The sequence below is a fragment of the Ylistrum balloti genome, unplaced genomic scaffold (genome assembly GCF_031769215.1).
Source record: "Ylistrum balloti isolate Yb309-2 unplaced genomic scaffold, AGI_CSIRO_Ybal_v1 Utg370410, whole genome shotgun sequence".
Taxonomy (NCBI): Eukaryota; Metazoa; Mollusca; class Bivalvia; order Pectinida; family Pectinidae; genus Ylistrum; species Ylistrum balloti.
In genome coordinates, this window is record NW_026782279.1 from 162,303 (window position 1) to 188,120 (window position 25,818).

Here is a 25,818-nt window from a genome sequence, read left to right on the forward strand (position 1 = left end):
TTCCAGGAGGAAGAAAAATAACATATCACAGACTGATATGCTTCTTTTGAAGATTACAAAGAAGCGACACCCAACTTCAAAGACTTTACAATATACCCGGCTGTGCGGCCCCGAGATTCATTTGAAGTCTTCTCGTCTTGTTCGCAAGATGTCGCACACGGAACATTCAATTTTGCCATGACATGTTCCAGGGGTGCAGAGAATGAAAGTAATCGTAACCTCTGGAGTATCGAGGATCATTCCTGGCCTTCAGACGAAGAGTGACATTAGGTTTCTTCTAGATTACGGAAAGAGTAAAACTCTTTTTCACAGGCACTCAAGAAATACGTTTGATGACCATCAGGGCATTATTTTTTTTTTAACATGCACCAATATCTGTTCAAATCGTCCGTCCGTTTGTCCTTAACGATTCTTGTTATCGCTATATCTGGAGAAGTGCTGATGTTTCATTTCAAAACTTCAAAACAAAATCAATTTTATTGTGAAGAATGCATCCTTCAAAACAATCACAACACAGAAAGCTTGTGCAAAATGGCGGATGCAGGGATTCACATTGTAATATTTTTGTCAAGTTATTTTTTACAATAATCAATATCATCAACAATAGTATTTATAAGTAAACAGTATATATCAACGCATCGAAACATCATAAGCGTTGCTATGAAATCGTTTAAAGATAAGAAATATGTTCGTCAATTACTCTTATGTGACTATTGTGCAATTTTAAACAGGTAGCATAAAACAGTTAATATGCATTTTTCCTGAAATTCTTGGTCATGTTTGAGATATACAGGTATATCAGTTTGGTTATGAAAAATGCATCCTTCTATGTATATATATCTATAAACTACATAACAATTGCATTAATAGTTGAGAGAAAAAATTGTGTAAATCAAAAATTTCTTCTGATTTCTGACATTTGATTGCCATGGTTACCAAACTCAAAAAAATGATAAAAAATGTAAAAATACCTCATACTGCAACTTTATAAAAGAATTTTATTGCTGAACACCTGTCTTAAAAACAACAACAGTATTTTAGAATTTTAATCAAAACCTTCATAAAGGGGTAATCTAATGAACAAAAGTATCGCCCACGACCACACCAAAAAACTGTGTAATGTTACCATAATCTGTTCAGCTTTGTGGCAGTGTCGCAGTTATTTCCCTTGTATTATCGGATTTCCGGTCACACATGCGCTGACAACCTTAGCAACGACGCGGTTTCCTGTTTAGAAGCTGTCTGCACTACGGTAAGCAAAGGCAAAAGTTTACGGTGTTAAAGGTGCAATTTAGTTTATTTTTATGGAAATAGATATTTTAACATCGATTTGACAAACATGCTACATATTCTTTACGCATATATTTTCTGATTGTAAAATGTATGCTAGAATGAGACTGTATAAGTCTGTGTGTTAGGCATTTTGTCATAATCGAAGTCTCCAAGCAGTGCCAGTGGTGTTTGACAGCTAAATCTTATTTGTTTCGAAAACTTTTGAATAACTTTGAAAAATGTAAAGATACAATTACAATACAGTAATCTGCTATGTAAACCTGCGAAATCTGTTTTTAAGATGACTTTTGAACCCAAAAAATGAAATTGTTGATGCCCTTTTGCGGTTAATAGCCTAGATTGTAGTATAGATTTAAACAAAACATGCATATACAATTCTTATCGGTGATACATTTTTCTGATAGTCAGCAGCTCAAACTTCAGACTCGAGATGGTCAGATTAAGCTTCCTTTTACATACGTATATGTAGAATAGTAACGGTATTTTATAAGATATTGTGATCTAAATAGTGAAAGATTTAACTGATTGAATTGAGAAGCAGATGCAGCTGGTAAGATCACATTTCATGGAAATTGTTACATTTGTTTTAGTATCAGTCTTTCCTTTACAGTATATACAATGTAGGGACATAACATTTTGCAGAATAACCGGAAAAAATATATTTTATAAGCAAAGAATACTGGATCTTTCCACCTTTTTTGTTAGGCCATACTTTAGTGCAGATATTTTTTTTACATTATGATCATGAAGGTTATTTTTTACATCTTTAAATTTCATCTGAGAAAAGATTAATGTTTTATTTACAGCCCATTTTTTGTGTTTGCAGAGAAAGTTTGCCAGGAAGTTTGACTGACCTCCAAGATGGGTCAGACATTCAACAGGGCTGCCCAATGGACGTCAGCCAAAGATGGGACAGGGGGAAAGTTGGAGTTCACAAAAATTAATGAAGAACTCCTGAACCGTATTGTACAGTTCATTGATGGCTACAGCAGTAAATTTCCAGCAGAGTCAAAACTTGTGTTCAAAAAACCATTGAAGTGGCCATCCTCCCTAAAACCAAACCAGTTTTCAGTAACAGGCTGTTCACAAAGGTACATAATTCAAACTTATATTATGGTACTTAGTATGATACAGTATTCATATAGTATGTGTTACATATGATTGATGATCAATTATCAATTAGTCAAAATCAAAAAGGATACTGAAGTCTTGATAGTTTCCATGGTAAAGTTTTATCATTAATTAAAGATAGAAGACCATGATTGATTAATAATTAGCGGTAAAACAATCAAACATTGATTTGTAAATTTGTGAATCAAAACAATATTTATTTTAGGATCCATATCTCTATTTTTACACATTACACACTAGTAAAAATACTAAATGTCCTATTGTAAAGAAAATAATCCTGATTCTTGATCAGGTTGTGCTCAATAACATGCAGGGAATGCATTCACATTGTCAGGCTGATATGATGGTTGACACCACTTATAATTGAAATAATAAATTAAAATGGATCTGTTGTTTTGAACATATTGCCTTGTAACCGGAACAATTCTTTTAAACAGAGGAGATGACATGGTGTCAGATGAGATGGCAGATAAGGAGAACCACCTATTCTCACTCATGAAGGTTAATGCCTCGTCCTACGAGTCCAATGTAATGAGCCTTGAGTGGGCAGAGAAGGTGTCTCAAACAGCTGGGGATAGAAAGCTTCATGAAGTTCGTGCCTGCTTAGAAGGTAGATGCATTTCTCAGTTAAGGGCACCTCATTTTCAAAAATAATTGGAAAACCCCGAAACTTTCAGAAATGATTTTAAAAACTGTATCGTTATAAGTGATTTATTTTTATTTCACTTGTGTTATTGGTGTATAGATGTTGATTTAGGATATATCTAGTGTCTGCAGTGCTTGGCTTGGCGAGCACAAGTACACGTTAAATGTTATTTTCAATAAATCTTGTATTTTGACTATCAAGGATAACTCAGAAATATATAGGAGTTCACATGTTTTGAAAATTGAATGGAAAAGGAACACATTATTTTTGTCGTTACATCATTATGAGCAGGTTTGATAAAAGTCTAGTTGATAAATAACTGTTCTATGTAAATGTTAATGCTGTAAACTATAACTGTGTTGACTATAGATTTGGCATTAATTTATGTCTAAGTAGTGAAACTGAATAATAATGCCTCTCTTTGTTTGTTATCCTACAGCCAACAGAGATCCAGTAGCCAACATACTTGGTGACCGCTTCGCCACAGTCGAAGGGGAGGATAATTCCATCTACAGGTTTACTGAAGAGATCACAAAAGAAATTGAACAGCTGAGTAAACAAAGCAGTGATGGAGAGGGAAATGAAGATCGTTCAGCAGAGATTGAAGAGAAAAAAGCTACACTGAAGCTGAAGCTTCAGCTGTCAAAACTGGACCAGGACTTGATGAACACAAGCATCTCTCTTATATCAAAGTATGGAGCAGATACACTATTATTTCAGAAATGGTTAAGCTTTATGGACACATATATACTCTAACATCATGTGGACACAGTAAAAAACTGACATACAGATATCTGATTTTGCATATGTAAACAAAGAACATGAAGTGTGGCTTTGTAGTTTACACTGGTTTGATATGTTGTATATGTCATTAAGTGAGGAAATGTATATAACAAATACCTGATGGGATCTGCATGTAACATGGGGATGGGAAGATTTAGTTCTTTTATCATTACATTCTGGATAGGTATTGAAACTTTGATATAAACCAGAAGGATATAGATCAGTGTCTTACTTATAAGGTGTAGATGAGTGTGTTGTATTTGTGTATGGCATCCATATCAATGGTTTCAATTCATCTTCACAGAGAAGTGCGTCTGAACCCACCTACTGTGGATGGAGAGGTGCGAAACTTACAAGGGTTGTCTGGCCCCTCGGAGGAAACATGTGTCTTAAAAAGCATTGGTTTTTATGGTTAGTATACATGACGTACTGGGCTTTTGGCATCAGGAGGTAACTCTGTTTCTATACATTATTACAGGTCTTATCATATCACATTATATAGACCTTTTTTGAAACTGAGATAGTGGAATCTTCTGTCCTTACTTGGAAAATATAAGAAAGATTTTAAACTTTGCAAGTTGGAAAAAAATGTTGCTTTGTCAAGGCTTCAAACAATTTTTACATGCTGTTAAAAACTTTCACTCTTGTTTATATACTTCTAACTTCTAAGTATGTTTATGAAAAAGTACATTAATTATTGATTAATGTTGTGTTGTAGGTCCTACATTTGTGTTTGAAAATGGATGTCGTGCTCCTACCCATCGCCAGCTCCATGGTGATATTGCCTACATAGAGGCCCAACCATTTGATACTAGTGTTCTTTACATAATGGCAAATACATCTGGTTATTACACATTCAAGGTAAAACAGACTTTGATCATGAAATTTGTCTCACTTGTTCATTTGTGTTATGGTTTTATTCAAATAGAATAAACTTCGGTATCCAACACACAATATTAATTTTTCTGGGGATTAATTGGTTTTGTGGCTTTCTTTTATAAACATAAGTTCCTTGAATCAATCCACTGTTTAGATAAGTAATTCTTTATTGCTGTCTCTTGACGAAATGAAGCTCCCACAAATTTAAAACTCTTTGAAAACTACAAAATTTAGAAAATACATAATTTTGTTATTTATCATATGCCTCCTGTAAAATAATAAATTTCCTGGCCCCAATCACTTAAAGCTTGGTTAGAGTTAACCAGTCCGGTTAGTGAAAAGTTTCGAAGATGAATTATATAAAAATGAGAACATTCTTTCACAGCTGTAGGTTTGTTAATACAGGTCAGATTGATATTTTTTGTGAATCAATTTGTCTGTAAATGTTTTTTCAGTGACTACAAATAAAATTTTTCACTAACCACTGATTAACTCTTACCACCCTTTGAACAACTTGGGCCTGGTTGTTAGACTCCGGCCTGTTCAGCACTTTCTCATACTGCGTCTAAGTGTAACATATAATCTGCTATCTAGGGTCCAGATGGTTTGGGTGAGATGCAGTATGAACGCGAAGGTGAACCCTGTCGTGAATTGGTTCTTCTCCTCAAACAGAAAAGTCCGAAGTTTGCAGAAATGATCGACAACCAGGTAATGTTTCACAGAGAATGTTTAACATGTAGCATTTAACGGTTGTTTGAAAGTTCATCTTGGTTTTTATTTTTTTTTTTTTTTTGAGGGTTGCATAAGGTCTAAATTTGGTGGCAAGTTAGAAATTCTGTATACATGTTATAGACTGAATTAAGTCAGTTTTATTTATAATCAGACAGAAAAGTTGCATTCATCTCACTCTGTATGTATAACCTAACACTAAACTTTTGTCTGACGGTTTGGCTCACAACAACATACAGAAAAATGACATTTTTGATTGACAGCAATTGATTCAACAAAGTGTTGTCAACTTTTCTGTAGAAGTTCTCTGTACAGATCTACAGTTTATATACCTTGTTGTATATTTAGTTAAGTAAGAATTACAGGACATATTTACTTCTGTAAAACTTCTGTTCTAGATGTTTTTTCTACAAAATCATTTGATACAAGAATTTTTTTATTTTTTGTTAGATACAATAAGACATGTAATGTGAGCTCAGAAGAGCTATTATTTGAAGCAATTTCAGAAATTTTCTGATGAAGTTTATTCTGCAATTAATCAGCACAAGTGATTGTAGATTGTTTGCATGATAAAATCTTCCTATTTCAGGATAGTCCTTACAATATCACAGGTTACAGAGATCCACTATGTTCTCATCTGCCTTTCTCTTTACTTCAGGATTTCTCACTCAGAGTACGTGAAGAAAAGGAAAAATTTGTAGAGCATCGCCAAGAGGACACCATGGATGACGATGTTGATCAAGCAACCCAGCGAACAGACATGCAGAGAAGGAGGAAAGAAATGGAAGAACAGGAGAAAGAAAAACAAACAAAGCAAAAGACACAGAGGAAAAAACGTATGGAGCCATCGCTTAAGTGGAAGGCTTTGGGCATGGAAGAATACAAATTGGAGTAAGTAAAACACATCACAGTTAATGTCTGTCCTTACTCGGACTGAGTTATTGTCATGCAGTATACAACTTAAAGCTAAATACACTTTTTTACATGTAGTAATAGCACACTTGTACAGGTATCAATATACTCACAAACATTCAGTGAATTGACTCTGGTGAAGAAACAAAGAGAAGAATATCCAGAATGCAGTGTGATTTTCAGAAAATGAAAACCTTTATTTTTCATTCACAGAGATAATCGAGGAGACCAAGGCAGAAGACTTAAGAAGAAGAAGGTTACACCAAGGTAAAAAACACCACTTCTAAATATAGATCCTCAGTTATTATTTAAAGGGTGGTCTCTATGGGAATTACAGTTTTCTATTTAGAGCATTCAGCTAACAAGAAGACTTGGGCGAAATTCCACTCGCTTAAAAACTGCAACCCCACCCAACAAACACTTGAATTACATATAGAAGTCTTGGTGTAAATTTACTAATAATCTTAAATATCTGGCTGTTAAAAGGGAATCGTTGTAGTTTCTTCGGTATTTATGATGACAAAATCAAACTCAAGTATCCATGTTGTAGGATGAAGTCTAAAACACCGATAGATGCAGAGGATCCATTCAGTGAGAGCTCAACAGAAAGTGAAGAGGAGGAGGAGGCTGTAGAAAGGAGGAGTGAGACCAATGCAGACCTCCCCTCAGAGTACTGGCAGATACAGAAACTTGTCAAGTATCTCAAGGTATACAGTTTCTTATCTTAATATAGAAACAATCATTTCAGTTTCTGATTATTGAGATGTAGATAACCACTTTTGATGTGTTCTAAGCTTTATGAGTTTATTCTTTTTAGTTGTACATGTTGATTTATCTTTGTCCATTATTTATAAAATGAACAAACAAGTTACTCTATAGACGGTACTGGACAATTCATTTAAGTGTTAACTTTGAGAGTGACTGTATTAAGGGGAGGTAACAAGAGCATGCTTACATTAAAATAGATGACTTGATCAAAGGGAAGGGGGCCTCAGAGTTTACCAGACAATTACACTTATGTGTGGAATATGGATTTATTAAGTAAAGGTATAACCAGGCATTTATTTCAAGCTTAAAGAGGGACTTTATTAAAGGAAGACAACCAATCAGCTACCATCTCCCTAATTACATAATTTTACATTAAAGGGAGGTAACCAGACAGCCACCATCATTGCCCTGTGCGCTATGCGTGATTTCAACCTGGCACAGGAGACTTGTCAGTTGGCCATCAGAGATGTTGGAGGACTTGAGGTTCTCATCAATCTCCTGGACACAGAGGACATCAAGTGCAAGGTAACATAGAAATAAGACTAATATCTTCTTTTCTGTAAGGTCTGGAGGTTTTAGAGCTCAGAATCCATTATATATAACAAATATTATACTGATATGCTGTAAGTACAGTAACAATATATCTTTATCACTTTTAACAGTAGATATACATTTTGTGTAAAGCTATATACAACCTGTATAGGCCAAACTAAACTGTTCATTTTAGTACTTTATATTGGTTAGTTTCCTCTGTTCATTGTCAGAATTTTCTGGATGTTGCAGATATACTTTGATGTATTAATGTGCCTATTTTTCAGATTGGTTCTCTTAAGATATTAAAAGAAATTTCTCGTAACACTCAAATACGCCGTGCAATAGCTGATCTTGGTGGTCTACAGACCATGGTCAAGATTCTGCGTGACCCTGACAAGGATCTCAAATGTTTGGCTGCTGAAACTATTGCCAATGTAGCCAAATTCCGCCGTGCAAGACGGACAGTTAGGCAACATGGAGGAATAAAGAAATTGGTAAGGAAAGCTTACTATTATTCTGAAATAGAACTGGAATATCATTGCAGTGATTCTATCAGATATGAAGTGATGTTATTGAAATAAGTCACAATTGTGACCTTGAAAAAACAACCGGGTTTATTTTTTTACCAATGCATGGCCAGGTTATTTTATAAAGACCCCAATCTCACTTGTGATAAAGTCAGGAAACTTGCCTTACTTTACTATCTAACTAAAACCAAACCATCTTTGGAAACCACAAGGTCGTGTCCAGAGATGACAGTTCATTAATCATCAACATAAATTTAGAACATCTATTTATAAGATTCTGGCAAATCTGTTTAAGAAGTCTTGCAATACATTGTTAGTGTCCATCTTGCTAAAGCTAAACATTGCCTACCTGATAGATAATTCCAGTTTTTAAGATTCCCTTACTTCTTTATGCTGTGAAATTGAACATTCGTGTGATAAAAAGGTTTGCTAAGTTCTGTCCACAATGTTCTGACAAAATGTTAGTGAAGTTGTTACTATACAAATGTCACCTGTTGATTATAGGTAGGCCTGCTGGACTGTGCCTCGCTGACCAGCCAGATGACCCCAGAGATAGAGAAGGATATTGAGGTGGCACGATGTGGAGCGCTAGCCTTGTGGAGTTGTAGTAAGAGTAAAAAGAACAAGGAAGCCATGAGGAAAGCAGGAGCCATCCCACTTCTTGCTAAACTTCTCAAGTCTGTACATGAAGACATGCTGATCCCAGTCGTCGGCACCCTGCAGGAATGTGCCTCTGAGGTACATTTTTCTCATACATATATTAATTAGAAGTTTTTTCTGTGAAATTTTAAATTTTGCAATTAGGTTGATTTATAAAGAAGTTTAACAGCCACTATAAGATAAACTTCTGTAATTAACTCTTATTAATGCTTGATTTATTTAATTTTTTTTTTTTTTTTTTTTTTTGAGAGAGAAATAATTTCCATGATGTAATAGATTAAAATCATCACAGAATTTAATTACCTACTCTTCTATTGCTTGAGTATTCCAATTCTCTAAATTGTTCATGAAAATATTTGAATTTTCCTACATACCAATGTTTTTATTTTGTTAGATTTGACATTGAGTATTTAATTTACAGCCTAGCTACAGATTGGCTATAAGGACAGAGGGAATGATTGAAGATCTGGTGAAGAATATCAAGAGTCAGACTGACGAATTACAAATGCATTGTGCTTCAGCAATATTCAAGGTATTAACAAGATGGATGACAGCACAATTAGTTTTCAATAAAAAAAACTTCTCATTGTAATGATCAGTGAAATGTAAATGTATAGATCATTCATGGATGATGTTTTAGTTGAAATTCAATTCATGTCTAATCAATCTAAAGAAGTTACAGCTGTAACTTGTACTAGTCAGTAGATATTTGTCAAAAGTTAGTAAAAATATTTCACCAGTATATTAGTTTGATAGCAATATAATAATGCTTAGAAGTATATTGAAAAAAAGGGCTGAAGTTTACATTGGGTTATCTCCCTTCCTCCAGTGTGCAGAAGAGAAAGAGACCCGAGACCTGGTGAGACAGTATGGCGGTTTGGACCCACTTGTCTCATTGCTACAGAAGACAGAAAACAAAGAGCTCCTAGCAGCAGCTACTGGAGCTATCTGGAAATGTGCCATAAGTCCAGAAAATGTACAGCGCTTCCAGGAGCTCAAAGCCATAGAGATGCTGGTGGCTCTTTTAAATGACCAACCAGAAGAGGTACTCCTTGATATTTTGATGATTTTCTGTGATTTATCGTTGTTTTCAACTATTCTTTACAGTGTATTAAAGTTGTATACACACATGAAAATCAAATACTTTGTCAAGTACACAGTGTAAATCTGTATCAGCCTCTGACATCTAAACAATGTTAGGATTTTTTCAATCTGTCTAAAAAATGAATGCCAAAATTAATAACAATGTCTACATGTTATAGCAATATTGAATTATTTCTGCATGTTCCTTATACTATATCATATCTGTTAAAAGGTGCTAGTGAATGTAGTAGGAGCACTTGGAGAACTAGCCAAGGACCCACCGAACCGTCTGTCTATCCGAAAATCAGGAGGAATTCCACCACTGGTCAATCTTCTGACCGGCACAAACCAGGCCCTCCTGGTCAATGTGACTAAAGCTGTGGGGCAGTGTGCTGAGGAGCAAGATAATATGGGGTGAGTGTAGCAATGCATTTTTCTAAAAACTGCTGACGTTGATGTGACGCTGTACCTAGCGAGATAGTCAAGGGAAAGCATAGTCTAGGTAAACTGTGAGATGCTGCACTCTTTGTGGGCAAATAATTTCGTGAAACACTGTATATGCAGTTGTGGGATTGTACCCAGATTTATATTCAGATGCTGGTTAGAGATAGCCATTGGTCAGTGAAAATTTTAAAACATTGATTGATAAATATTTGAAATTTTAATTTTGCTTTAAATGCTCTTGAGTTTTAAGTGGCTACTGAAAATTTTCACTAACTAGTTGTGAACTTTAATCAACTTTTGAGCAATTGGGGCCTGGTGGGGTAATGTAGCAAGGTAAATGGTCAGATGTGGAACTGTATCTACGTTAATGGTTAAGTGATTTACTCATGTATCTAGATTAATGGTTAGGTGAGGTAATGTATCTAGGTTACAGGTCAGGTGAGGTACTGTATCTAGGTTACAGGTCAGGTGAGGTACTGTATCTAGGTTACAGGTCAGGTGAGGTACTGTATCTAGGTTACAGGTCAGGTGAGTTACTGTATCTAGGTTAATGGTCAGGTGAGGTACTGTATCTAGGTTACAGGTCAGGTGAGGTACTGTATCTAGGTTAATGGTCAGGTGAGGTACTGTATCTAGGTTACAGGTCAGGTGAGGTACTGTATCTAGGTTACAGGTCAGGTGAGGTACTGTATCTAGGTTAATGGTCAGGTGAGGTACTGTATCTAGGTTACAGGTCAGGTGAGGTACTGTATCTAGGTTAATGGTCAGGTGAGGTACTGTATCTAGGTTACAGGTCAGGTGAGGTACTGTATCTAGGTTAATGGTCAGGCATGATACTGTAACTAAGTTTATGATATGATGTTGTTCTGTTTTAGTAGAAATGTTTTCTAGTACAATGAAGGCTGTATTCTTCAGACATCAGTTCAGTGAAGAGAGCTGTTCAGACATCTGTTCATTGAAGAGAGCTGTTCAGACATCAGTTCAGTGAAGAGAGCTGTTCAGACATCTGTTCATTGAAGAGAGCTGTTCAGACATCTGTTCATTGAAGAGAACTGTTCAGACATCTGTTCATTGAAGAGAACTGTTCAGACATCTGTTCATTGAAGAGAGCTGTTCAGACATCTGTTCATTGAAGAGAACTGTTCAGACATCTGTTCATTGAAGAGAACTGTTCAGACATCTGTTCATTGAAGAGAACTGTTCAGACATCTGTTCATTGAAGAGAACTGTTCAGACATCTGTTCATTGAAGAGAACTGTTCAGACATCTGTTCATTGAAGAGAACTGTTCAGACATCTGTTCATTGAAGAGAACTGTTCAGACATCTGTTCATTGAAGTGAACTGTTCAGACATCTGTTCATTGAAGTGAGCTGTTCAGACATCTGTTCATTGAAGAGAACTGTTCAGACATCTGTTCATTGAAGTGAACTGTTCAGACATCTGTTCATTGAAGAGAGCTGTTCAGACATCTGTTCATTGAAGAGAACTGTTCAGACATCTGTTCATTGAAGAGAACTGTTCAGACATCTGTTCATTGAAGAGAACTGTTCAGACATCAGTTCAGTGAAGAGAACTGTTCAGACATCTGTTCATTGAAGAGAACTGTTCAGACATCTGTTCATTGAAGTGAGCTGTTCAGACATCTGTTCATTGAAGAGAACTGTTCAGACATCTGTTCATTGAAGAGAACTGTTCAGACATCTGTTCATTGAAGTGAGCTGTTCAGACATCTGTTCATTGAAGTGAACTGTTCAGACATCTGTTCATTGAAGAGAACTGTTCAGACATCTGTTCAGTGAAGAGAACTGTTCAGACATCTGTTCATTGAAGAGAACTGTTCAGACATCTGTTCATTGAAGTGAGCTGTTGTTTGACTCTTATTCATTAATGGAGACATTCTCAGATTATTATTAGAGAAAGTGTTTTTAACTGAAATAAGTTGCACTTTAATGCTATTTATAGACACTGTTAGACTGTGATAACATCAGGTCATCTATCCTGTGTTTGTTTACTGTGAGGTTATGTTATGGCTAGATAAGATTAGATATCAGTGTTTAACCCAATATGATGGAAATTCACCTGACTACTGATCATGTGAGTATTGGATGCTGTCACTACACTTTGCTTTAGGGTTTACTTTCCTACACAAATTTTTACAGAAACTGAAGTATTACAGAAAAAAAACACCACCAAGATAAAGAATACCATGATCTTCAAATAACATACCTGTTGCTGTTGATAGCAAATTATACATTTTATATTTTGGTCAAAGTATAAAAAGGTAGCTAGTTTTCATCGAAGTTTGACCCAATTTTATCATTCATTCAAATTAATGAAATTTACCATTTCATACTTACAATTTTTTGCTAATGTTCAAAATTTCCAGCTGAAGAAAATTCCATCTAAATACATACATACCGACAAACCAGTATCTTAAAACATGTTATATTCATGGTGAATTTTGATGGAGATTTAAAGCTATGAACAATTCCAAAGATTTAGTGATAAAAACAGGTTTAAATTAGGACCAACCATTGAGAGTCATGCTCTTGAATAAGCTTGAATTTAGGATAAATGATCACTTTTAAATTTTGTGAAGCACTAATTAACTGATAATCAATGATGATGAATATGTTGAAAATTCTGTTAGATGTATAACAATCTTACAAAAAGAATCAATTGTAGATAAAATAAAGCCAAAAAAAAAAATATATTGGTGTTTAACATGATAATAAGGTTTATTGAGTGATACAAACGATTTGAAATTTTTTGATGTTATGTTTGACATGTTATCATGTTCATTGATAAGTTATCAACATAATAGGGATGTTCATGATGTGATAAATACCAATGTCTGAGTCAAATTCACAGGTTTAGGGCGGTATTTACTGACCTAGATTCTTCCAACAGATTCATACTGAATCACAGAATTCATTACCTCGGTTGCAAAATTGATTTCTGGTTGTGCAAGTTTGACTTTCCTATTCTGTTGTTTGAAGTTGCTGTCATACCGGTACATGTACACTAATTTATGTCAAGGTGAATTTTACACAAATACTCATGTGATCGCTAAGCACATGATGATTGTCTGTATAGATGGTCACAAGTGGTGAAAAGTACATCAGGAAGAAATAAAACATTGAACTGACACTGACATGTTAAGTGTATATATAGACTATACATGTTATAGTAGTAAAAATGTTATACTTTTGTAATCACATGATACTGCAAGTCCTTGGTGTCAATTTTACTTAACTCTCCTGTTCTCATTCACAACTCTTACAAAAATGTAGCCTTGTATAATTGATAATTGTGTTAATAATTAAATCAATATTAATCAAATATGACTTTTTATGATATTTATAAGAGATGTTTAATTTGTATTGATAAGCTTGTGTATTTTGTATGTATTACATGATATTGTTTAATGTTTTGGCCCTTTGTAGTATCATAGAGAAACTGGACGGTGTTAGATTGTTGTGGTCACTCCTGAAAAACCAGAACACGGAAGTGCAAGCCAGTGCTGCGTGGGCTATCTGTCCCTGTATAGAGAAAGCCAAGGTAAAACACATCTTGTTCCCGTTATTTTGACTGGTTAGATCTTTATGTAGCAATAACGCCATGTCATGTAATAAACCCACCTCAGAAACTAATGTCATTTCCATGTTCTGAGATAAGCCTAGACTGGTGTATGATAAGCCTATCCCTTAATTTCATAAAAAGGTCTGGGCTCATAGCAGGATATAATTAATTTTCTAATATGAGTGAAACATTTAAACCATATTATGGTTTCAGTTAAACTTGTCTATTTAGGTCACTCAAGGGAGCAGAGAAAAGTGGACTTTACACACAAATGACCTTTATACAGAGAATCAATTACTCTAAATAGCATTATATAGGGAATCAAAAAAGTGACCTTTACAGACAGGTGGTCTTTGTACAAAGAATCAATTACTATAAATAGCATTATATAGGGAATCAAAAAAGTGACCTTTACAGACAGGTGGTCTTTGTACAGAGAATCAATTACTATAAATAGCATTATATAGGGAATCAAAAAAGTGACCTTTACAGACAGGTGGTCTTTGTACAGAGAATCAGTTACTATAAATAGCATTATATAGGGAATCAAAAAAGCGACCTTTACAGACAGGTGGTCTTTGTACAGAGAATCAATTACTATAAATAGCATTATATAGGGAATAAAAAAAGTGACCATTACAGACAGGTGGTCTTTGTACAGATGTTTAATTAATATAAATTGTATTATATAAGGAACCATTATAAACAGATGATCTATGTATAAAGGTAGCCCTGAAATCATATTCCAACTGTTGTTAGACTCGCTATTCTAATATTTATGGAAACCGTGTAACTGATCTGTATTAAACTAGAGTGCTTACTGCACATAACATATTCTGGGGTTATAAAATTAGCCAGACCCTGATGATGAAGATGAGGAGGATGAGGAAGAGGTGGTAAGTAAGGAATGATTGTAGTCTGCATGTTTACAATGGGTCGTTGTAATAGCGACAAACAGAGGTTAGAGTCACCATGATAACACAGGAGGTAGTCACCCTGACAACACAGGAAATCTGATTACATCCTGGCATGTTACACTAAAATCTGAAAGAATGAATGCATTCGCCTGTCAGCTGTGTAGTTGTGGAGACAGCATGTTCACAAAAAGTAGTCACAGAATATCTGAAATTCTTGAAATGATTGTTCACATTTTCACAGATAATTATGATTATTTGCTGGTAACTATGTGAATATGAAGCCAGACTTACATTTATGTTTCTGTGGTATACAATATGTTGTAGGTATTATTTATGTTATGAAGTAGACTGCACCAGCCAGTAATAATAATGATATATTGACTGGCTGTAACAGCTTCAATAACAACACCCTTCATCAGTGCTTGTGTCACGTGGAACAGAATGCTGATGAAATTGACCTGCTGTTCATATCAATACTTATCTCACCAAAGCATTAGATATACGATACAAATCTGATTTATTTGCATGAATCATATACCTCACATCAGAAGGCTGAAAGAATATCACTGAAAAAAATTGTGTTTAAATTTTCTTTGTGTTTCCTGAAGATTCATGCAATCTTGTAAACAATTTATCACTTTGGAAAGATATCTGGCAAACTGCTGAATACAGCTGATTATAAAGGTGTCAAGCACAAAAAAAAAAAATGATTCAAATATTGAAATTGTTGCTGTTAACAAAATTCTACATTTTGGTTTAATTATGTTGGAATGGTAAGTGTTGACTAGTAGATAATAATTGCTTCTTTGATATAGGATGCCGGTGAGATGGTGCGGTCATTTGTGGGCGGTCTTGAATTGATTGTGAGTCTTCTCAAGTCCCATGATAAGGAAGTCTTGGCTAGTGTGTGTGCTGCCATTGCAAACATAGCCAAAGATGAAGAGAATCTAGCTGTTATCACTGACCACGGTGTGGTACCAATGCTGGCCAAACTCACAAACACAGTAAGTTGCTGTCTCCTTGGTCAGGTAATATGGTATATATTAATGTTTATGGTAGTCAAAAATGACATGTAATGCCTATCAGGTATAGAATAGATTTCAACTTGCTGTGGTCATATAGTTCCTTAACATTACAATGTGTTTGTGACAGGAGCAGGAAAAAATCTCAAGTTATTTATATTCTTACATTTTAACATGTAGAGCGGTGATGAGGCTGAAGTTATTTATATTCCTCCATTTTAACATGTAGAGCGGTGATGCTGAAGTTATTTATATTCCTCCATTTTAACATGTAGAGCTGTGATGAGGCTGAAGTTATTTATATTCCTACATTTTAACATGTAGAGCTGTGATGAGGCTGAAGTTATTTATATTCCTCCATTTTAACATGTAGAGCCGTGATGATCAGATAAACCTTGATACTGATATAAAAGATAGCCATGTGTTGTTTACTGTGTACCTGTGTGTTACTTAATGGAGCCCCCCTTGTTTATGGAGGTGTTGTAAGATTACAATACAATAACATGTACTTTTGTGAAAGTACCTTGATTTTTCATTATTTATAAGAAAGCTTCCATGTACAGGAGAATGATTTGTGTATACAGATAGGGATGTAGAACATGCATGCTATATGATCCAGAATGATCTAAACATTATCAGAAATATGAATAGTAAACATCAAAGTATACAACAACACCTAAGTGGAACATGGTGTTTTAGATTTATATATATATACCCTGATATAAACAAAATGTTCAGACTTTTAATTTTATGGATTTTTATCATAATTTAATACTAAGGTTAGTCAAGATGTTGACCATGGACCTTTTATGTTCAAATCACAAGTGTCCGTTAGGTCATTCGTGATATTTTGAATTATATTATCAGATGAATGTGACCTTATGTATTATCATATCACCTGCTGTTGCTGATAGTGTAGGTGATATATATACTGGATTGATAAAGAGGTTTGTTCTGTCTAACTTTCTCATGGACCCCTATCACATATCAAAATATATTAATTACAAAATACCAATTACAAAGCGATTCATAATGAACTCAGGGCCATAAGGTTTATCTTAACTCCTAAGTGAAATGGATGAGTACAGGTTTGTATTTTGACTTGTTGATCAAGGGAGACAACTAATATTCAAAAATATAGGACCCTATGTAATCTCCTTCATTGTACTCTGATTTAAAAAAAGGAATGTTGTAATTTCACTGAATCATTTTAAATTGATGTCATCCTATTCTGTTTTTGAAATAGGGAAAAGGGAGCGTCCTGGTATTGTCTATATTTAGATATAAACGTCCTGGTACTGTCTATATTTAGATATAAATGTCCTGGTACTGTCTATAGTTCGATATGAACGTCCTGGTACTGTCTATATTTAGATATGAACGTCCAGGTACTGTCTATATTTAGATATCAACGTCCTGGTACTGTCTACATTTAGATATAAATGTCCAGGAGCTGTCTATATTTAGATATAAACGTTCTGGTACTGTCTATATTTAGATATGAACGTCCAGGAACTGTCTATATTTAGATATCAACGTCCTGGTACTGTCTACATTTAGATATAAATGTCCAGGAGCTGTCTATATTTAGATATAAACGTTCTGGTACTGTCTATATTTAGATATAAACGTGCTGGTACTGTCTGTATCTAGATATTGACATCCTGGTACTGTCTATATTTAGATATAAACGTGCTGGTACTGTCTGTATCTAGATATTGACGTCCTGGTACTGTCTATATTTAGATATAAACGTGCTGGTACTGTCTGTATCTAGATATTAACGTCCCGGTACTGTCTATATTTATATATAAACGTCCTGGTACTGTCTATATTTAGATATGAACGTCCAGCAACTGTCTATATTTAGATGTAAATGTCCTTGTACAATCTGTATCTAGATATTAACGTCTCGGTACTGTCTATATTTATATATAAACGTCCTGGTACTGTCTATATTTAGATAAAAACGTTCAGCAACTGTCTATATTTAGATGTAAATGTCCTTGTACAATCTGTATCTAGATATTAACGTCCCGGTACTGTCTATGTTTATATATAAACGTCCTGGTACTGTCTATATCTAGATATTAACGTCCTGTACTGTCTATATTTAGATATAAACGTCCTGGTACAGTCTATATTTAGATATAAACGTCCTGGTACTGTCTATATTTAGATATTAACGTCCTGGTACTGTCTATATGTAGATATATTTAGATATAAACGTCCTGGTACTGTCTATATTTAGATGTAAACGTCCTGGTACTGTCTATATGTAGATATACACGTCCTGGTACTGTCTATATTTAGATATTAATGTCCTGGTACTGTCTGTATCTAGATATTAACGTCCTGGTACAGTCTATATGTAGATATACACGTCCTGGTACTGTCTTATTTAGATATTAATGTCCTGGTACTGTCTATATTTAGATATAAACGTCCTGGTACTGTCTATATTTAGATATTAATGTCCTGGTACTGTCTGTATCTAGATATTAACGTCCTGGTACTGTCTGTATCTAGATATTAACGTCCTGGTTCTATAGATAAATCATTTTGTTGCTCGGTTTAACATCATGTGTCCTAAGTTACAGTGTATTATGATGTTAACCCTAAAACAAACAACTTATATATCTATTTACACTGACATTATCTGTCCGTTTATTGACACTGATATTTTACTATTGTGTGTTATTATTGACTTGTCCAAGTATCGACAGGATAATTCGTTATTTGGTTGTATTTTATGTACTCGGTATTAATAGATGCTTTTCACTGACGTGTAGAAAATTTGACTGTAATAGCTATGTACGATAGCACGTTAACCTAGGGATTAATTCATAGTCATGTCCGGGACCTCATTTCCACAGCACAATTCATGAGGCTGAGTGGACCTCAATATCCTGACCTATGTAAACATCACGTGACACTGAATGAACTGCGCATCTTATCATGTTTATGAGGCTAACGACAAGCCCTCTCAGTTAACGACTCGGGGTATACTGTCATAATTATCAGTATTCCAAATGATTCTGAAGGACATTAAAACATATATAAAATTATTTCGTTCTTATTTTCATGAATATTTCAGGCTTGTGAAAAATTTCTTTCAGATCCTCAAACAATTTCATAACAAAATTGAAATTTCAATCAGTATTTACCACATTTACCATGTCGACATAAAACTTTATGTAGTTTCATGATCATTGACATATGAACATCATCAATTAGAAATGACTGCATTGATTTGTCCTGTAGTGTTAAGCCAACAGTATAAAAACTTGTAACCTTGTCCACTTGACAAGGAATATAGCAGGAGTTTTACAGAGACCACTCACACAGTATATAAGTGCATGCTACATGTTGCTGTACCGATGGCAAGAAGTTTTGTCAATGTATCATGGTTTGCTCATACGAAAGCCATTGTTTATTCAATACAGAAATGCGCTATTAAAACGAAAATAGTTCTCCGACAGGATCTATTCCTTGTGCGATATGTCTTCGATGCTTGATTGGAATTGTTATTAAATATCTGAAGTATGAAAATTACGACTTTTAAGTTCTGAGGCTAGTGCACCTCACAATCTAGATTTCTTTTGATCTATTCTGAATTTTCACAACCACTTTCTAGGTTTGGAAATTATTCTCTGGGCTTCACTGACGAGCTCTAGAAAGATGAAACAGCTGTATGATGCAACTTACTTCAATGTTTGGCGCTACTGTATGTAATTCTTGTATTGACAGATGATATTCACTCCTAACTGGGATTGATCAAGAAGCAGAAGACGCAGTTCCTTTTGTAACACTTGATTTTATTCTCGTTGTTTTAAGGATTTGAATGAAGAGAAAGAATACTGATTTCTGCGTTGTTTTAACACTAATTACATGTAAATATTACAGTATTCCATGAGAGGGAAGAAGGCACATCTGGTAAAAATATATGATTTGATTTGTTAAACGTATCCAGTACTCTGGGAAAGAAACACCAAACACAGTGTACACATGTCGGCTAGGAGAAACTAATACTAATAAAATAGTTCGATACTAACAACTCCCCGCCCACCACATAAGATCTGTGTGTTAATTCAATAAAGAAGTATAAAAAGAGTAAAAAAAATAAAGGATAATTTATCGCGATTGTTTTTTTTATATTATGGTAAAATCGTTATATCTTGCAATTTTATATCTTTTATGCATATAAGGCAAAATATCTTTGATCTGTATGGTAATAAATTCATTTATATTCTGAGATTATGGTACAGTGATCGAGACAGCTGTTTGATGGTGGGCTGATAATTGAGTCTATGTTAGATGTAAAGAAACATATTTTGCTATTTCGGATCAATACTTTGTGACATTTTCGGAGGTAGATCAGGCTATCTATAACTACTGTGTATTATAGTGGTATGTTGGGTGTAGCAAAAAATTCAAGTAACATGCCAAACAGTTCAAAAAGCTTCATAGAAAGTAATATGTATGTGCCCTCTTCATAGAATTTTATTGTTTTCATGGAGGGGGGATTACAAGATCGTTTCAATTCATCTATCAATGACATATCAGTAACGAAATGGTGACAAATGTATCTCACATTCGTTTAACGACGGGTATACAGCAGCTAATGGTGCTTTACAGAAAGATATTATATTCTGACTCAATAAATACCACATCATAACTATGTTGCCATATCCTGTGTTATATGTTTTTCAGCCCACGCCCTTTTTTTTATCTTTTAAGTGTACACGCAAGTTAAAACTTCCTGTATACTTAGTTTTTGAAATTAAACGCGTACATTTTAATTTTTTACTCGTTAAATATTTCTGTCTTAAAATTTTGTAAAAGAATATCTGACCTATAAGTTATAGCCATCCGTTAAAGTACGGGCATTTTTATTGTTTAGCTAAAGAAAAAATATTGACAAAATACGACCACCCCAGCGTGTAGTTAAATTGTTCATGCCCACGTGTTATTTCACTATTACCACCTATGCAGCGTGCGTGTGTGTTTAACCTGTTCATCGTCACATGCAGTATATTTCGTAATGTTTCCCTTGCGAATAACAAAGGTGTTATTCTTAGAATGTCTAGTGATATATTTAGATACACGTGATAGTTACAACATTTAGGAAATTTTCGTTTTGAAAGAAAAGTAGGTTAGGCGTTTCGAATTCTAAGAAAGTTATGGAAATTTTGTGGAAGTATTAGTTTCTGTTCTTGAAACTGGTACTGAATCATTTCTCCTTGAATGTCTTCTTTTTATGTGTGAATATTAAGAGTTTTGCTCTGTTAAAAAGAAACCAATCATCAATGTGTGCAAACCCTACATGTTGTTAAGAAGCTGTATAATAGAATGTATTAAGTTGGAGGGGTTACACTTTATAGTGGCAGAGTACTAGTAATATATCCTTGTATTTTTTTAAATCATAAAAGCAAACCGCTGCAGACGTCAGACTAGAAAGTCCTCTTACAGAGATAAATTATTCCCGGGCTTAGTCGTAGGTAAACATTCCACATTTCTCATTTACCCCTTGAAAGATAATGTCTACCTCACGCCTTCATTTCTTCTGACCTTCCAACTGGAACCTATATTTCTGCTAAAGATGATGTCTATAATTAAAATACTGTATTCAATCACAACTCTTCAATAAAATTTTAGAATTCGGTCAAACCTTTCAATCAGCTACCTGATTTTCAATCACACCTCAGAAGTCATATATCTGGTATCCAATCACACCTATATGATAAAAAAAGACAGTTTTCAATCACACCCAGTAGTCCGAATTGTCGTTTTCGGTCATACTGTGATAAACTGTACCATTGTATAAGACATTTTATCACACGTATCTATGTTAAGTGTTTATACCCTTACATACTTTATATTTATATCATAACGTGTTATTTTAGACAGGTGTCACATGTGGGCAGCTGAGAATATGGAAGATATGTAATGTTATTACCTCAGTGGTTGAGTAACGAAAACGCAGTAAAATGCTGATCTGGCATGCATTTGTAGTGTAGGGAAAGCTGACGACCCGTATACCACAGTCTATAGAAGTGTGTTTTTTCACAAATGAAATTCATAATCTTATTTTGACAGAAATGTTAAACGTTACATAATCAGATGACATTACATTTAACGTAACCATATATCAAACACTTGTCACTCAATATTCATCCTTGTGTGACTATATCTGGACGGGTACATGTATACTCATTTAAGACGTGTCACATGTTTGCATTGTGGCATGTGTATTTTAGTTAATTGGGGCAAATATACTGGACTTAGATCAATATTTGTGCTGACAATCCGAGATCTGTTCTCAAGGTTAACCGTAAATACTTCAGATGATGCAACATTCGTGCATGGCTTAATATTCCCCCAGTGTATTAAATAAAAGTTTGGCAGCAGTAGGGATGTTTTGTGTTGTCTTCACTGACAGTTTGATAATAATTCTGTGCCGACATAGTATGTCTTACTTATCATCACCATAACTATATACTACAGTGTCGTGAACAATACAACTTAATGTTTTATTCATCGCACCTCAGCCTCTGTGGCATTGTATGTTGTTTTTACAAGGTTGACTGAGCAGCGGTTTGCACTACTTTATTGTGCAGCCATTTAGAACCAATTGTGTCTATCGTCACGTGGTGTAATCGGAGATGTTATTCATAAGTGAATCCTCACATGTTCGCATTCTGTTTGGAACATATGTTGCTATGTCAAAGTGTTATTATTGTTCACGTGAGCTCATTAGATAATTTAACAAACCACAAGGTACCTTTACTAGTGTATCTATAATGGTATTTTATACATATGAAATATGGAAGATTGGAGACCCCAGACGATTAACAAAAAGTTGCTCTCCCTTTTTTGTATTGTGAGAATAAATAATTAAATCAACCCCTGCGTGCTGCAACTCAGAATTTATTATTTTTCCGACAGTAAGAAGGAATTACATGAAGTTCGTCGTATTATCATTAATAGTTTTTAAATCGTTATTATGATTTTGATTACAGACAGATGATAAACTGCGGCGGACGTTAGCGGAGGCGATAGCACGGTGTTGTAATTGGGGCAACAACAGGATAGCATTTGGAAGAGAAAAGGCTGTAGCTCCCTTAGTCAGATACCTTAAGTCCCAAGACGAGAACGTACACAGGTCAACAGCCAGAGCTTTGTTCCAGCTGTCCAAAAATCCTGATAACTGTATCACCATGCACGAGGCAGGAGTTGTACAGGTAAACAAATCACCTTGATTAGAAATCAAAAGACGAGAAAAGCACATATAAAAACCGTAAACCAAAAAAAAACTTTCCTGGCGTATGTAGTTAGACTAGTTAATTGTAAATTAGCCATGTGGCTGGTCTAAAACAATGTCTCTTTACTTCTCTGCATCCGTGTGTTAAGGGTCGCTCTGTTTTGTCATGCTGCTTCGATATTGGCATTATCTCATTTATTTTGGTTTGACATTGCAGCCCCTGATGGCTATGGTGGGATCATCCGATGAAGACCTTCAAGAGTCGGCAGCAGGTTGCATCAGTAACATCAGGAGATTGGCATTGGCAAATGAGAAAGCACGATACTCATAGCTACGAAAGACAAACGAGTGTAAATGAACCAAAGTATATAAAAGAAATTCGGGCAGCAATGGATAAAAATAAATACATCAGAATAAGCAAGCCAAAACACGACAGAAGCGAAAAGCTTCAGAACTACTTTCGTAAACCTTTTCGTTAAAGTAACTGAGAGGAACTTCCAATATACTGTGATAATAAATGTCGTGTTTGAGATTCTCCTTTGTTATAGTCAATACTTACAACACCTTTCCAGTAATCATTTCTCCGTCCTTTAACGTTTGTAAAGTATTAAATATGTTTAAAACTAAAACAATTCTGGCGCCGTTTTATTGTGATTGTTTTATTGCATAACTTTATATTGTTATATTTGTCAGCTACATTATTTATTAGTGATTTATAAAGGTCAATTGATATGTGTAGTGAGGTCATAAGTGTGTTGATATGTACGTGTATGTATATGTTTGTTATCAGTAATTCTGATATTTTCGATGTTTTTTCTATTCTTGTTTTTTCAAATTGTGAAGTTTCTGTCAGTTGCTTTCATCAATAAGTACTTTTTAATATCAAATCGAAACAATGAAAATGAATTAGATGTCAGTGTTATAAAAGTATATATTTTTCTTAAGCAAAATTTAAGTTAGGGATCATCTGATGATGATTATGAAACGCTAGCGGATTTCTTAGATCATATTGAAGACACTGGAACAGTTTAGACGTTAGAAATGCACAGTGATAAAAATGCCATAATTTCAACGATTGGACTAGACGAGATCACAGAAACCATGAAGTCGTACTGTCATTGTTATCCAATCAAGCAATACCAACTCAAGATAAGTTCGAGGATCGAAAATCACATTCAATAATGCAGGGTTGGCACAAGTGGTAAACTATTTCAGTCTACAAGGATTTTATTATTTAGAACTATACATACGGACACCTTGTGAAATAAAGACGAATTTTAAGAAAATGGGACGTTTTTATTATTTTATTTAACAGTATGTCATATTGATATATATAAATCATACAACTGTATTAGATTTGTTATTAACAGTTCATTGCAGTAGTATCCGTTAATATTCAAAGTTGAAAACTGGAAAACCAGTTTTCGGTGGGAAGTTTCCATCATCATTTGATAGCATTGAAACTCTCATTAGCATAATATGGTTGATCACATGGGCAAACACACAGCAACCTAAGTGGGTCAGTATCTTTCTGGTGCAATGAATGCCGAATGCGTACTTCTTGTGGCCATTTTCAAATAGCTACGTTAACGATTATTGTGACAACACTTTCTTAATTAATTCTTGATTAAAGAACGTCACAGAAAGTTTCCAGGAATACCAGTTCAGTTAAATATATAACCTCTGTATGTCAAAATGTAAAAACAAGTTACGTGTGTTTCAGGAAGTGTAAGGCTCTATATGACACAATGCTTACAAATTAAAGGTGGATTCCAGCAGATTCTCTGTTCCGTGAAAATGTTCGTTGGTTTGGGTTTCTTATTTTTCCTATATACATATATTCTACATTCGTATATTCTCGTAATCATATGTTTAATTAATTAGAAAAAACCTACTTCCGAATTTCTTTTCTACCTAAATGACGGCCAATCGTAAGGCGTTGATGACTCTAAATGATTGATGTGTTTTATATTTTCTGTCACTGACCGAATCCTTAATGAAGTGCTGTCATATTGTGGCTATGCGACGTAAAAACGAAATGCACTAGAACACTATTTTCCATTGGCCCTAAAGCATGCTTGACTTTGTTTTATCTGCAATAGTATTGTCTCCTATAGGACCATTTTCTTATTTCTCACTGCACTTTGAGTAGATGATTCATGCCTTCCAGTTTAATATTAAGGAACCTACAAAATATTTGTGGAATGTAGGCGTATGTTTGGCTAGTTTGATGGATACGATTACAGAATCAACTCACAACAAATAGAGAAAGGCGCCTTAGAAACATCGTTGGCACTTAATTTTGTAGATAGAGTACTTACGAAAACAAGTTTTTTTTTTTTTTTTTTTTGACACATTTACTTAGTGGATTGAGAGTACTCACTGAATCATCGAAAATAAAATTTTGAAAGAAACGAGAAATATTTTCAGTTCCATATTGATCTGTATTGTATTCCAACTTTTGCCCCAATCTTGCTCTTGTATCTTGGTGTGGTAAACCATATTTGATGTATGTATGTCACCACCTGTTTATTTCTGCTGTAAATGAAGATGTCGCCAGTAATCCGTGAATTTTACTTTCCACGTGACTCAATCCGAAGAATTGATTCTTCATATTCTTTTTATCTCTGTGTATTGTAATTT

At 34.6% G+C, this 25,818-nt stretch overlaps 1 protein-coding gene across 1 annotated transcript; it reads left to right on the forward strand.

Annotated features, from left to right (window-relative positions):
- Positions 1-1,230: 1,230 nt before the first annotated feature.
- Positions 1,231-24,444, forward strand: LOC132554485 (outer dynein arm-docking complex subunit 2-like). The gene is made up of 20 exons (XM_060218797.1): positions 1,231-1,252; positions 2,120-2,384; positions 2,862-3,034; positions 3,510-3,762; positions 4,158-4,264; positions 4,572-4,714; positions 5,327-5,440; positions 6,120-6,352; positions 6,587-6,640; positions 6,924-7,080; positions 7,520-7,666; positions 7,960-8,169; positions 8,707-8,940; positions 9,284-9,394; positions 9,692-9,907; positions 10,178-10,359; positions 13,837-13,951; positions 15,705-15,893; positions 22,934-23,155; positions 23,393-24,444. Exons 2-20 carry the CDS (start codon positions 2,155-2,157, stop codon positions 23,504-23,506), a joined length of 3,204 nt encoding a protein of 1,067 aa, XP_060074780.1. The 5' UTR covers positions 1,231-1,252; positions 2,120-2,154; the 3' UTR covers positions 23,507-24,444.
- Positions 24,445-25,818: the final 1,374 nt, after the last annotated feature.

Coding starts and splice junctions, on each gene's coding strand:
- LOC132554485 (XM_060218797.1), top strand. CDS start 2,155: ATGGGTCAGACATTCAACAGGGCTGCCCAATGGACGTCAGCCAAAGAT. Junction 5,441..6,119: donor CAGAAATGATCGACAACCAG/GTAATGTTTCAC, acceptor TCTTTACTTCAG/GATTTCTCACTCAGAGTACG. Junction 10,360..13,836: donor GAGGAGCAAGATAATATGGG/GTGAGTGTAGCA, acceptor GGCCCTTTGTAG/TATCATAGAGAAACTGGACG.